This window comes from Aedes aegypti, chromosome 3 (genome assembly GCF_002204515.2).
Source record: "Aedes aegypti strain LVP_AGWG chromosome 3, AaegL5.0 Primary Assembly, whole genome shotgun sequence".
In the NCBI taxonomy this organism is placed as follows: Eukaryota; Metazoa; Arthropoda; class Insecta; order Diptera; family Culicidae; genus Aedes; species Aedes aegypti.
In genome coordinates this window covers 24,735,920-24,750,113 of record NC_035109.1, presented here as the reverse complement: position 1 = coordinate 24,750,113, position 14,194 = coordinate 24,735,920, and the positions used below count along the sequence as shown (strand labels likewise).

General features: G+C 37.1%; 1 protein-coding gene across 3 annotated transcripts in view; it reads right to left on the bottom strand.

Annotated features, from left to right (window-relative positions):
* Nucleotides 1-14,194, bottom strand: part of LOC5567645 (beta-1,3-galactosyltransferase 5) — a 30,670-nt gene that overhangs the window by 784 nt on the left and 15,692 nt on the right. The window contains exon 2 of one of the 3 annotated variants that reach the window (XM_021854938.1): nt 6,199-7,098. In XM_021854938.1, coding sequence (XP_021710630.1) covers nt 6,200-7,098 — 899 coding nt within the window. In that variant the 3' untranslated portion in view covers nt 6,199. Of the gene's footprint in view, nt 1-6,144; nt 7,099-14,194 lie in introns of those variants that run through there. The other 2 variants (XM_021854937.1, XM_001651789.2) reach the window with 2 other exon arrangements.

The window sequence follows — 14,194 nt, the reverse complement described above, 5'->3', positions numbered from 1 at the left end:
TGAACAAACCGTTGCGTTTGCGACAAGACATACAAATCCAAAAATCGCAACTTTGATATACAAGGCCTTCAGATAGGGCTGTTGTTAATTGTACCACGATTTTCTGGTGAGTTGCAAGCTTGGTGTCAATGATGATGTCGCGCTACACGATGATTGTTCATCTGCAACAACCAGACAGCTCACCAATCCACCTCGAGGTGGATCGTGCTGAGTTGTTGAGTTGAAGGAGAGCGAAAGAAGGAGCGCAAAAGTCTGGTTTGACAGCTCTGCAGAAAGCGCGTGCGCACGGAAAGAGCGCCAGTTCGGCTCGATTTGCAATGATCGGTTATTATTGTCGCACCGCCACCAAACCGGATCGCGCCAGTGAGACTCGCGACGCGCCTCAACTCGCCGCATTTTGAAATAAGTTTTTTAGTGTGGCGCTGCATTCTTACGATTTTTATTAACACAGCGCACTATTCAAATATTAGCTGCGATGCACGGTGCCCGAGAAAAAAATAATCTATCTTCTATATAAATAAAAATTGAATGGTGTTTGTATGTCACGAAATGGCTTGAGAACGGGCTACCGGATTTTGAATGTTTTCATATCGAAGTGATCATGAAGTGTTCCGACGTGTTTGTGTGTATAAAAAGCTCAGGATATTCACCGGAAAAGTTAGAAAAAATGGAAGTGAACGGAACATTCAATTTTGAATGGGACGTTCCGTGACGTTTTTCAGCAGCCTACTTGATGGCAAGACGAAGTTTGCCGGGACCACTAGTTATAAATAAATGTTGGTCTTGATTTCTACCGGATACATAATATTATTATTTTTCCGCTATTGGATATTCTATAGTTTGGTTGATCGATGTAAAAGTTTGTTTTAAAAGCAGCTCCACTTATTTTGAAACATGTTGCCGTGTAGAATGGTAGACAACATAACTAATTTAATTAAAATAATTTGAAGTTATAATTAGTACATAAACAAAAGGGGAAGAACTTTTATGCTGGTTGTGCATTACGATAAAATCTTTTAACTTAAGCAATGCTCGTTGTTGGTTCTTGTGGAAGGATCAACATGTTCGGCTTAACGAATCCTATTTTAAATATCGAATAACACCAATTGCAATTGCAATTGAACAAGTAGGATGTGATTACAATAGACTTTTGATATTTTCAATTCTGAACCACCGCAAAAAAAATATTGGGAATCAAAATTCTCCTGAGAGGGATGATGTGGTGGAGGCTCATTCTAATTGATATTGTCGTTCAATTATGGGGATAAATTAAAATTGTTATTGCTCCATTCATACTTATTTAATATAATTACTTGTAAATATTGATACAGCACAATTCAAGTTTTTAAATATCAAATAACAAACATAGATATGGTCGGTGTTCAGACAGACTGAACCAAGTGTTTTTTTAATTGAGTAAGAAAAATGTACCCCAAACATGTGAAACATCAATATATTATATATATATTTGCTGTAATAATGAAACTTATCAATTTGATGATACATTTGTATCAAAATAACATGGAAGATTTAAAATTGATGGAATTCTTTACGTATCCTTAGAGCTCCAAAATTCATCTAGTCTGGTCTGTCTAAACACCGACCATATGATCCTCGAAAACTCATGAGAATGGTATTTTACTCTTTGAACTTGTATTTAATTTGGATGTGCTTAAAAGATTTATAAATTAAATTTATTATTGATGTTACGAGCTGTGTCTGCAGTGAAACTTTATGCTACACAAGAAATATATTTGAATCAAAGTATTTTTATATATAAATCATATGACAAAAAATGTTCCAGAAATTACTCTAGAATTCTTTGGGAGCTTCTCACGGGATTCTTCCTTAAATCACTCATGAATCCTTCAAATCCTCTCTGGGATTGTTCTGTAAATCTTGAGATTATTTCTGAATTTTCTTCCAGATATCGCTTTGGGATTCATCCAAAAAAAAAAACGTTACCATTCCGGTACTACTTCTGAGATTCTTCTGGACATCTTTTTTGATTTTTTTTTTTTTTTGCAGAACTCTGTATGTGATTTTGCGTGTATCTCCTTAAGGATTACTTTTGAAATCCAGGAAATTAAATTCTTTGAAATTCTTAAAAATTGTTTTAGAAATACTATGGAAGATTTTACCAAAACACCTGATGCAATTCTTTAGGATATTTTAAGAGGATTTTATCAAAAAATGTACGACTCTACTAGAAATTCTTCGAGAATTCCTCCGAAAATAACTCTAGATTTTTTTCCGGAAATACTTCTGGTATTCTTATGAGAATACCTCTGGTATTCTTCCGGAAATCACATGAGATGCTTTCGGAATCCTTTTAGAATACTTTCGAGGATGCTTCCGAAAATCTTTTTGAAATTATTCTAGAAATGCCACTGAGATTTTTACGTCAATATTATTGAATTTTTTTTCTGGGACTCTTCCGGATATCTTTCTAGCATTCTTTCGGAAAGCCTTCTGGGTTTCTTTCGAAAATCTTTCTGAGTATCCTTCAAATGATTCTGTTGAGGATTCTTGCAGAAATTCTTCTCGAATTACCTCTAGGATCTGGGGCATCCTGAATTTTTCAAGAAAACTCTGTTATTCTTTCGAGTATTTCCCTAGGATTCTTTTGGAAATTCTTCTGAAATACCCCCAGATTTCTTTCTGTTATCCTGCTGGAGGGCTTCGAAACATCTTTCGAAGATTCTTCCAGAAATTTTGTTAGAAATTTTCAAGAAATTATGCTGGGATTCTTCCGTAAAACCCGTAAAACCTGCCGAGATTCATCCGGAAATACGATTGGAATTCTGCTTGAATGATAAGCATTCAATAATTCTACCGGAAGTTTTCGTGAGATTCAACCGTTAATCGTTCTGGTATTTTTCCAGAAATTACATTGAGATTCTTCGCGAAAAATATCTAGGATTCTTACAAATATCCTCCTAAATATTCTTCTGGAAATGGCTTTAAAATTAAAGGATGATTTCCGGTAGAATCGCAGGTCGATTATTATCAGGGAGATTTCTAAAGGAATTATTTTAAGAATTCTCGTAAAACTCGTAAACTCGTATCTGAAACAATCTCAGGAGAATTCCGAATGGATTTTAAATGTTTTTTTACAGTGATATCCAAAAGAATCCCAGAAGTTATTTCGCAAGAATGGATTTTAAATGTTTTTTTACAGTGATATCCAAAAGAATCCCAGAAGTTATTTCGCAAGAATCCCTGAGAGATTCAGAGAAAAGGCACAGACATCCAGAATATTTTCCAGAATAATTCCGATGTCCAGAAGAACTCCAGAAAGATTTATGGAATAATTTCAAATGGCATTTCCCGAACCATTTCAAAGTAACTTTAAAAAGATGCTCAGAAAAAGAAATCAGTAATCAAAAAATCTCATAGGTATTTTATTTAAAGCACTGTCCGGTAGTTTCCTTTAAGGATTTCCATTTGAACTCAAAAGGGATTTTCAGAAGATTCCACCAAGGATTTAAGAAAATTTCCAAGGAAAATCACTGATAAATCACGAAGAAAAATCAAAAACACTTCCTTATGAATTTCCAAAAGAATCACAGGTTTTTTTCTTAAAAAATCTTAGAAAAAAATTCTAAAGAATCACGAAGGAATTTTCGGAAAAATTTTGGATATACAACATTATTTCAGGCAGAAACAATAAATCAATAAAGTCAACAACAATAAATCTGTAAGAATATAAGAAGGATTTCTTGATGAGTGTTTGGAGGATTTCCAAACAATTTAATAGGAATTTTCGAAAGATTTCAATAAATGAAGATTAAAAAAAAATCCCCGAGAGACATCTGGAAGTTTCTTAACAGGATTTTCGAAAGTATTCCATAGGGATTTCGCCATACGTGATTACCTTAATGCCTTCAAATTTTAAAAATGTTTGTGTGTTGTAGAAGTTAGATTTAAGATATATCTTGATGTTGAAACATTCAAAAAGATTTAAAATGTGAAGATTGACAAAATTTCCCATATGGCCAAATAGGGAACCACTATTACCATAACTGGTACACTTTCCCTAGTTCAAAATTGAGTACAGCGAACTTTCCCTAACTTGATTTTAAACTGATAATCGTGTATGAATGATATCGAGATAAAGAAAATATATTTTTTAAATTTTGGAGCTTTTGTTATTTTGACAAAATACATTGGAAAAAGCCATTTTTGCTTAAAATACAGTAAAAGTTCAACATATTGAAACATGGCATGGAAATATCGGGTTTAAAAGGTGAACTTGTTCAAGCATTGAGTCTCAGAACATCAAGTTGGAGAAGTATCGAATCGACATACATTTTTTAGGGTCAAAGTACGCTATATTGAAATGATTATAAAATAAAGCCAAAGTTCAAATTAATGGTCAGAAACATTATATCGGGTAAGAGAAAGTTGATTGTATTGTTCTCAGCACCTGTAAACGTATTTTTTTTGTATCGAATTGCCAAATAAAACATGGAAAGCTGTATCCAAAATAGGCTGTGCTAGATGCTTTTCAAATAACTGGTTTATTGATTCCTTTTTTTTGCGATATTACGTATTTCTTTGATTTTTTCAAAGACTTTTACTTTACCACAACAGAAACAAAAGCAACCATCCATCAATATTACAACTTCTGTGATTTTCTGGCAATTCCAGAATACTTTCTCTGAGTGGAGCTTATTAAATAGACTGACAGCTCGTTGAAAATCATGAGGTCCGTATTGAACCATATCAAAATGTCCGGATTGGACCAACACACATTTTGAGATGTTCAAACTAGTTGAGCACAAACACTGCATAGGCATATCAAAACCATATGGTCAGATTAAAGCTTAGGCTTAGGGGATTCGAATAGAAAATAACATAGAAAAATTGGAGAATTATTGTCAATTACAGAAGCTTGGAAATAATGCTAACCGATAGCACACTAGAGCACTTCAAAACAACAAACTTATATAAAAATCAAACGAATTACTGAAAGGCGTCAAACGTATGGTGTTAGATCCTAGCCAGACGGTGGGTAGAAAAACGGTACACACGATCTTTACAGTAACGCCAGTATTGAGAAATGATTGATGGTCCGAATTAGAACAGGGTCCGAATTGGACCAGCTTCCCCTAATAATTTCGGTTGGATTTCCAGAAGAAATCCCGAGAAATTTTGTGAGAATATAATAAAATAAAATAAAATAGATTCCATTTCACTGGAAAGCAATCATTAAATCATTTTCGGCAGAATTCCAGGGAAATTTTACGGAAGAATCCTGAAAGGATTTCCATAATAACGCAAGATGGGTCTCCGGAATAATGCAATAGGAAGTCCCAAGGAGGTTATTGGAAGAATCACAGAGCGATCAAAGAAATGCCTACATATAATAATTTCTGAAAGAATCTCAGTGGATTTTCAAGAAGTCCTCTAGCAACACAACTAATATATTAACATATAACTATATATGCACGTACGTACATGAATAATGAGCAATGCTCAATACATAATTATAAATTGCGTTGAGCTGAGTGATTTGTACGCCATTCAGTTTGGGGGCGGATCGACGGTATCGAAGTGGATTAAAAACAATTATAGGAGAGCATGTGGAAAATAAGTATGAACTGCGCAGAATCAGACCGATTTTCCATTGCTGCGCACTTCTAAAATCATTTTATTTTTATTAATATATTAATTATTAATAGTAGAACGACAATGATCATCAGTTAATTTTCCCCTACAGATCTGTTTTCAATCACAATTGTTATTTCTTTCCGTGCACGCACTCGGGAAATGAATCTAGCCATGGTGCAACAACCGCGCTACATTCGATGAATCTTATGCGACAAAAATTGTCGGCGCTATCCGTCAAATTCACTCACCAAAGCTATTTTGGTGACTTTAACATCACAGCTAATACTGTAGAAATGTTCATAGAATACTTAGCTGAGCAATCTATGCATTTATAAGGTTCTGATTACGGCTGAACAGCCAAGCTTAGGTTAAGAGTTCGATCACCCTAAATCATTTGAGAGAGATGAAATGTTTTCGGGGTGGTTCCAGACATGCAAGCCGAAACAAAAAAGGTTTTAAAATGTTAAATGTTCTATATAATACTAGAAGATAATTCTTTGCGTAAACTGAAAAACTCTCGAAATTATTACTGCTTAAAACTACAAATCTCTTGCCCGACATCTCAATCATTAACTAACTCACCTCAAAGTCTCATCATACTAACCAGTGCCGTCCCGTGTTGCTGCTGCTGCTGCACCGTGTTCTTATACTCCGCCACGCAGGTCTTGGTCAACGGTTTCTCACTGGGCCGCTGGTAGCAAGCATTGTCGTAACAGCGCTCCAACTCCTGGACAAAGTCCATCACGAGTCGACTGTTACCCCCATTGGGGCCTACATAATAATCGCACTGATACGAATACCGCTTCATATCCCGGATGCAGCAGTCCAGAAACTCCGAATTGGCGCTGAACCACTTGTTCAGGCTTTGGAGCACGATTCCGGCCTTGCCTGCCAGAATCCCCGTTACGTAGGTGTCGTCGATCCAGAAGAAGGGAACCGTCTCCGACTGCAGGACCAACTCCCGGGCCGCACGCTGATTGGCAATGTACAACCAGCCGGACAGATAGGGCGGGTAAACGTCCCGAGGGAACTCCTCTCGCGTCACGAACCACTTGTTGGCCTTCAGTCGGATGACTTTCTTATTGTTGAACACGAATCCCGCCAACAGCGATCCCTGATCCTTCCCCTGCCCCACATCGGACAAGTGGTTCTGCACGAAGAACGGATCGAACACGATATCGTCGTCCATTTTGACCACGAACTTGGCCCTCCGGCAGTGCTCCGTGGCCCACTTGAGGCTCATAACATGCTTGTAGGTGAGATTCCGATACGCCTCCTGGAAACTACCCTGAATCAGATCCCCAAATAGATCCTGCTCGCTTTGAAGGGCCTTCTGCGTGATGAAGCGTTCCCGGTCCGGAATCTCGCCCAGGGAGAATATCCGCAGCAGACCCATCGATATCAGCTTCTGCTGGGAAATGGCTTGCCTGTGAGCTGCCCGCAGGGCGTCGTTTCCCACGTAGGACGTGACCATGATCACACCTGAAATAGCATATCAATCGTCAATACCTTTAATTTATACAATTTCTGAACTCAATGAGCTAATCATCATAATTTTTCATGTAAAATCGTGCACTGAATGATTTAGCCTAAATCCGAAAATGCGGTCGATAGCATTTTTAAACTGTTTTTAAGATAGGTGTCGTGTGCTGCAATTTGTAGAAATTTTGAAAGAAATTCAAAGAAAAAAATCTGCAAATACTTATTGAGGAAACCCTGGTCGAATTTATTGAGGAATTTCGGGAAATTTTATTAATAGATTTCATGGAATGATACCTGGAGCAATTCCTGAGACAAATCGTAAATGAATTCATGGATGAATCCATATGAACATCGCTGAATAATTGGCGTAGTAATTTCTTGAGGAATTCTTTTCGAAAAAAATACATCAACGAATTTCCTTGAAAACTCTGGAATAACCCTTCGAGAATTATCCCATGTTATATGAGGTTTCTTGCATACATGGGACAGTTATGCGAATAGGGGCAGTGCACGGATCTTTGAAATATCTGTAAGAATGACTACTACATACATCGGCGGAAGAATTAGTGGAAAACTTTCTGAAGGAGATCCTGGAATAGATCTGAGAAAAGTTTTAGAGCAATTCCTGTGGTTTAAGACGAGACGATTCGAGTTAGATTCCTTACAGAATCTGGCTAGATTTTTTCTAAGAATATTTCTTGAAATTCTTGTACCTATGTATTTTTTCATGATTATTTTTGTCCACAGTTTCCTTCAGATATTACAAAGATTCCCCAGTAGTTCATTTGGTGTTTTTTTATGGACTTCCTGAAGAATTGCTCAAAAAATTTGTTTTGAAACTTTTGAGAGTTCAACCTGGAATTGTTCTAAGGACAGCCACAGAAATCACCTCAGAGATTCAATCAAGTATTCCTCCAAATATTCTTTCAGAATTGATCCAACCAATCCTCCTCCATCGCTCATCGATTTTCGATTTTAGAACATATCACAGAATTCAACCAGTAAAGATGGGGGAATTTCTTAAGGTTTCTTACAAAATTGTTGATCAGGATTTCATTAAGATTTCAATCAGAAATTTCTCTAAGGATACCATCAGGATAATTCAGCGATAATTTTTAGAAATCTACCGAGAAAGTTGTCAAAAAAATTTCCAATGATGTTTTCACAAAAATGCAAGGGAAATTTTTCAGATTCCTATGGTTATTAAATTCCTTGAAAAACAGGGCATCCGAAGAAATTTGTGTAGGAAAATTATTGGTATATTTACTGGAATAATTACTGTAGTATTAACTGGTGTGAAACCTTCAAAGAACTTTTGAAGAATCAATGGAGCTACTCGAAGCACTGCATAGGTAATCATTGTATGCAAATGCTGGAGGAACTTCATGAAGAAATTTCTGGAAGAGTTCTTAACAGATATCCCCGCATTTTGGAGGCAATACCTGTGAGCAACCATGAATGAATTCTTGATGGAATCAACATGACAATGGTTGGGAAAATCGGCGGAGGTATTCTTGTAGAGTTTGGAAAAAAAACATATTTTTTATAAGACTACGGGAAACTAGCTACTAGCTTTGGAGTGGAATTTCCATGAACAAATTATGTAGAAATTCCTCTGAGCATCTTTTGAAAAATCGCTGGAAGAATTTATGGAGAAATCTCTAGTAGACGTTCTGGATGGATTTTTGAAGGACTTCCTAAAAGTATTTCAAAAGATTTTTCTGAAAAAAAAATCTCAAGAATTTATTGAGCTTTTCCTAGAAATATCTGAAAAGAAATTCCTGAAAACATGTGAAATAGTTGAGTAATAATCTCTTTAAAAATTCTCTGAGGCCTCTAGAATTTCGCACCCTTCTTCTTCTTGTTGGCTTTGACGTCCCCACTGGGACAGAGCCGGCTACTCAGCGTAGTGTTCTTACGAGCACTTCCACAGTTATTGAGAGCTTTCTTTGCCTAAATTGCCATTTTTCGCATTCGTATATCGTGTGGCTGGTACGATGATACTCTAAGCCCAGAGAAGTCAAGGAAATTTCCTTTACGAAAACATCCCCGACCGACCGGGAATCGAACCCAGACACCTTCAGCATGGCTTTGCTTTGTAGCCGCGGACGCTAACCACTCGGCTAAGGAAGGTCCCATTAATTTTGCACCCGTGATACACTTCAAAAAGAAAATAAGAAAGAAGTGACTTTAGAGACCATATTGGTTGAAATAGAGGATTTTCAACTTTGCGAGCAGCCTCAGAAATTCTCGAAAACGTATTCAAACAGACTCAAGTCATAAAAGTATACGAACTTACTTTATCGATTCTACGTGTTTTGCAGACGGAATTCTACACATTTCGCACTAAACCAACACGATTTTTCATTTTTAGAACGTTTAATTTCCGGATTTACAAAACGACGAAAGTAAGATTTTCAACTTTCGCAACCTAACCAATACTTTCGCCGCTCCGCTGTATGGAGAGACAAAGTGACTTAAGGACATATAGGAAGGAATCCCTGTCATGGCAGTGAAAATGGCTTCCTCACATATACAAATACATTTCTGGAAGTCCACATTATTTCTCAAAATAGTTCACTTACCTACACTAAGTTCACTCCCAAATTGCTAACGAGACATCAGAACACTATAGCCTCACGATTTCCGTAGTTTTAACACTAGTAGCTGGTGGAAATTTCATGAACCGTGCTTATTTCCAACGCGGACGTTTAACTTTGCTACAATTGTTTACACTTATCCGACCGCGAACGAAGAACACTTTTCGCCGAATTTTACCACTTTCACTAAACGTAGAACCTCCAACACAGTTTACTTTCACTACTTGTTAATTAAAGAACAATTATTGGTGGATTTCTGATGGAAACAACTTAAAAATTCACCAAACCGTGCTAAAAACAATCACTTGATCACAGCATTTCGCTTTTTTTATTTTTCTAATTTTACGCCGGCTGCTCGCTTGCAGGGCTGTCAGATACGTTGATGGTTACGTACGACATCAAGCAATCTTATTTAGTCGAAGGGGAAAAGACTCAAATTGAAGTAGCGATTACTGGTAACAACATCTTATCAATTCTCGAAAACTTATTCTAACAGACTCAAGTCAAAAAAGTATACAAACTTACGTTATCGATTCTACGTGTTTCGCAGACGAAATTCTACACGTTGCGCTCTGAACCAACTCGATTTTTCACTTTTAAAACGTTTAATTTCTGGATTTACAAAACGACGAAAGTAAGATTCTCAACTTTCGCAACCTAACTACTACTTTCGCCGCCCCGCTGTATGGAGAGACAAAGTGACTTAACCACGAATCAAAACAAAACACTACTTGAGCCGATTTTACACTGGTAGAAAAACGTCGAAAGTAACTGAATAAATCGGCTTATCATTTTGTAATATTTTTTTTGTGGGAAATAACAGTAACTCCCTAGTTTTTGAACGCGAGCTTAATGTATGCAAAATTTAAGCGATGTACACGGCGAAAAAAATTTAAAAAGTTGATTAATTTTAAAACAGTTTTAAAAGACAGGTTGTGATTCTTCTGAATTAATTTTCTCAAAACCATATGAAAGTTACTTACGTCGATTTGAAAAAGTAATCGAGGATTCTCGATTACTTTTTCAAATCGACGTAAGTAACTTCCATACGGTTTTGAGAAAATCAATTCAGAAGAATCACAACCTGTCTTCTAAAACTGTTTAAAAATAAATCACCTTTTCAACATTTTTTTGCCGTGTACATTGCTTAAATTTTGCATACTATGAGCTCGCGTTCAAAAACTAAAGAGTTCCTCTTATTTCCCGCAAAAAAAAAAATATGACAAAATGATAAGCCGTTTTATTCAGTTACTTTCGACGTTTTTCTACCAGTGTAAAATCGACTCAAGTAGTGTTTTGTTTTGATTCGTGGTTAAGTCACTTTGTCTCTTCATACAGCGGAGCGGCGAAAGTAGTGGTTAGGTTGCGAAAGTTGAAAATCTTACTTTCGTCGTTTTGTAAATCCGGAATTTAAACGTTCTAAAAGTGAAAAATCGAGTTGGGTCAGAGCGAAACACGTAGAATTTCGTCTGCGAAACACGTAGAATCGATAAAGTAAGTTTGTATACTTTTTTAAGTTGAGTCTGTTTGAATAAGGTTTCGAGAATTGTTATTTTCTCTATTACCAACAAATAGGAGAATATTTACCACTACTTTTATACAGTTATTAGTGGATTCAAAGGAGTTTCACCTTAACCACGAATCAAAACAAAACACTGCTTGAGTCGTTTTTACACTGGTACAAAAACGTCGAAAGTAACTGAATAAATCGGCTTATCATTTTGTAATTAAATTTTTGTGAGAAATAACAGAAACTCCCTAGTTTTTTGAACTCGCGAGCTTATTGTATGCAAAATTTAAGCAATGTACACGGCGAAACAATGTTAAAAAAGTGATTCATTTTAAAACAGTTTTAGAAGACAGGTTGTGATTCTTATGAATTAATTTTCTCAAAACTGTATGGAAGTTACTTACGTCGATTTGAAAAAGTAATCGAGAATTAATTTCACGCAAATGAGCACAACCTTGAGAGTACCAGAAACCTGAGACGAGACTCGCAAAGACGGTCTTTTTTTGTGATTGCTGAGTTTTTTTTTCTTATACCACTTTGTGTTTATACCAATCATGCGCAAGCCGTTCAAACTCTCACATGAACCTCTCAGCAAAAAATGATTGCGTTTGCATCACATCGAATCATAAATAGCCTTTTGAGTGAAATTCCATGCCAGCAAACGCTGCAGACATTAGAAATAACTAATCTGGTGTTTGAGTTTATCAGCAACTTTGGAAAAAAACTGCTCCGCCGACTGAGGTTTCTAATAAAAGTTTATTGTGAATACAATACTTTTCACTTCTGCAGCCATAAAAACGGCGAGCTGCATTTGACGTTTCGTGACAGCGGAATTTGGGCTGCACATGACGTTGATATTTTTTCCTCTTCGCGAGTCTCTCTCAGATACAAACTATCAAACTTTTCCATCACCAATCACAACGAAACAATAAATAGATTCAATAAAGCTTAACCGTTTTCGCGGCGGATAGGATATAGTTTTTTTTCTCTTTCATTTCACTTAAATTTTCACTTCGTCGCCAAAATGTAGTGTCGGATTCTTGGGAGTAGTGTTTGATCCTTCGACCTTGACGCTTGCTCCTGCGGGGGCAGGCGATGAGGGCAGGCTCAAACATGTCGCGCGTCGGTAGCGAAGTAGTGAAAAAGTGATCAGTTCGTTAGTAATGTTTGATCTATTGATCGCGTCGCTTGCTCTTGCGTGGGCGAGTGACATACACTTGTTCGGCGTACAATGCGATTATCGAATTATTTCGCGAATCCGGTTAGGCGCAATTATATCATGGATCGCATCACCAAAAATTGGTGACTCCCAGATCCCTACCTTATCCCACTAACCCAATATCCTTTCCATGACAACCGTGCAGATGCTCGGTCTCTAACAACGGTAGTCACACTATCATTCCTTCCCTTCCCCGATGACCGTTAGGACGTGGCCGGCGCCGTTATTGACTTTTAAATTTGAGCTCTCGATTTGTGCACATTGAATAATGGTAAGCTAATCCCAAGCCCCATTCATTAATTCCCTGTGCAACTTCGATTGTTCTGGTCAATCACGGAGTAGCAACTACGAATTGTACGGTTATCTATGCTTATGCTTATGCTTAAAATGTAGTGTCGTAATCGGTTGGATTACGTTATTGAAAACACGTCTGTCTAGTTGAACCGAATATCAAAACATGAGCTTATATACCCAAGTAACACCGAACATTATAACATTGCACGTATTCTACTGCATATCAACAATACTGATGCGACATTGCTTTTATTTGACAAATTAAAAGAGCTTTCAAGCAAAAGAGCATTAACGATACATTACAAATGCATCAATGCACTAATATTACTTTATGAATTGCTTGGTTGCTTTATAAACATTATTGCATTAGTTCGACTATATCAGGGCCTTTTTCCACTTTTAAGCTACTTTAATGGGAGGCTTACGGCAATAAAGCTGCTTTATATAAGCAATGATATAATGCTCCATGATTACTTGGGTATTTCTTGGCTACTACGATCTTTGACATTACAAATATCATTCTCGTTCTCGTATGCTCAACTTGTGCACGTGTCCGATCGTACAAACACTAAAAAATACAGCGATCAAAAAGGGTGGCTGATCCAGTGGTAGTGGGTGTCTCAATAATTTCCCATTGCACGGTGACGTCATCAGAAAGTCGCTCTCTTTCCCTCCTTCGGGAAATCTGAAAACAACTGTGCCAGTACCTGTCAAAGTTGACAGCGAACCTAGTGAAAATCTATTGACGACAAGTTGTTGTAAATTCGTAAGATAAACCTGCTGTTTGTCCTGCACCCTCTTCTCGGCATTAGATGTCACAGTCTGGAAAGGAGGCACCGATACTACACACGAAATATAAGACAACTTTATTTTGAACTGCAAGATAACTCCAGCTTGCCAACAACAATCAAGGCAGGCTTGGGAAAAATCGCTAGTTACCTTTTGTTGTGTATCTTCGATCTTTCCTGGCAAACATGGAAAAAGGGCCACAGTTTTCTATGCACTAAATATTCGTTTTCATTGGAAAAAGTAAAACGATGCGTTTTTCAATGCTTTATATTCAATCAGGTTAAAAGGTGCTCACGTGAGATTACTTGCATTATGTGCATGAATTGATGTTCATTCGATTTTTGTCACTTTTGATGAAATGCGAAAATGTGTTTTGATCAGTTACGCGCTTTTTTCATGTTAGTCCAATGCTAAAGATCTGGGCTCACAGTGACAGTTCGTGACAGCGGAATCCCGGCTCACTATAGTCCAGTTGTTAATTACACCTATCGTTTGTCTGGTGAGTTGCACGCTTACTGTCAATGATGATGTCACGCTACACGATAAGTGTTCATCTGCAACAACCAGACAGCTCACCAATCCACCGCGAGGTGGATCGTGCTGAGTTGTTGAGTTGAAGGAGAGCGAAAGAAGGAAGGCACAAAAGTCTGTTTGACAGCTCTGCAGAAAGCGCATGCGCACGGA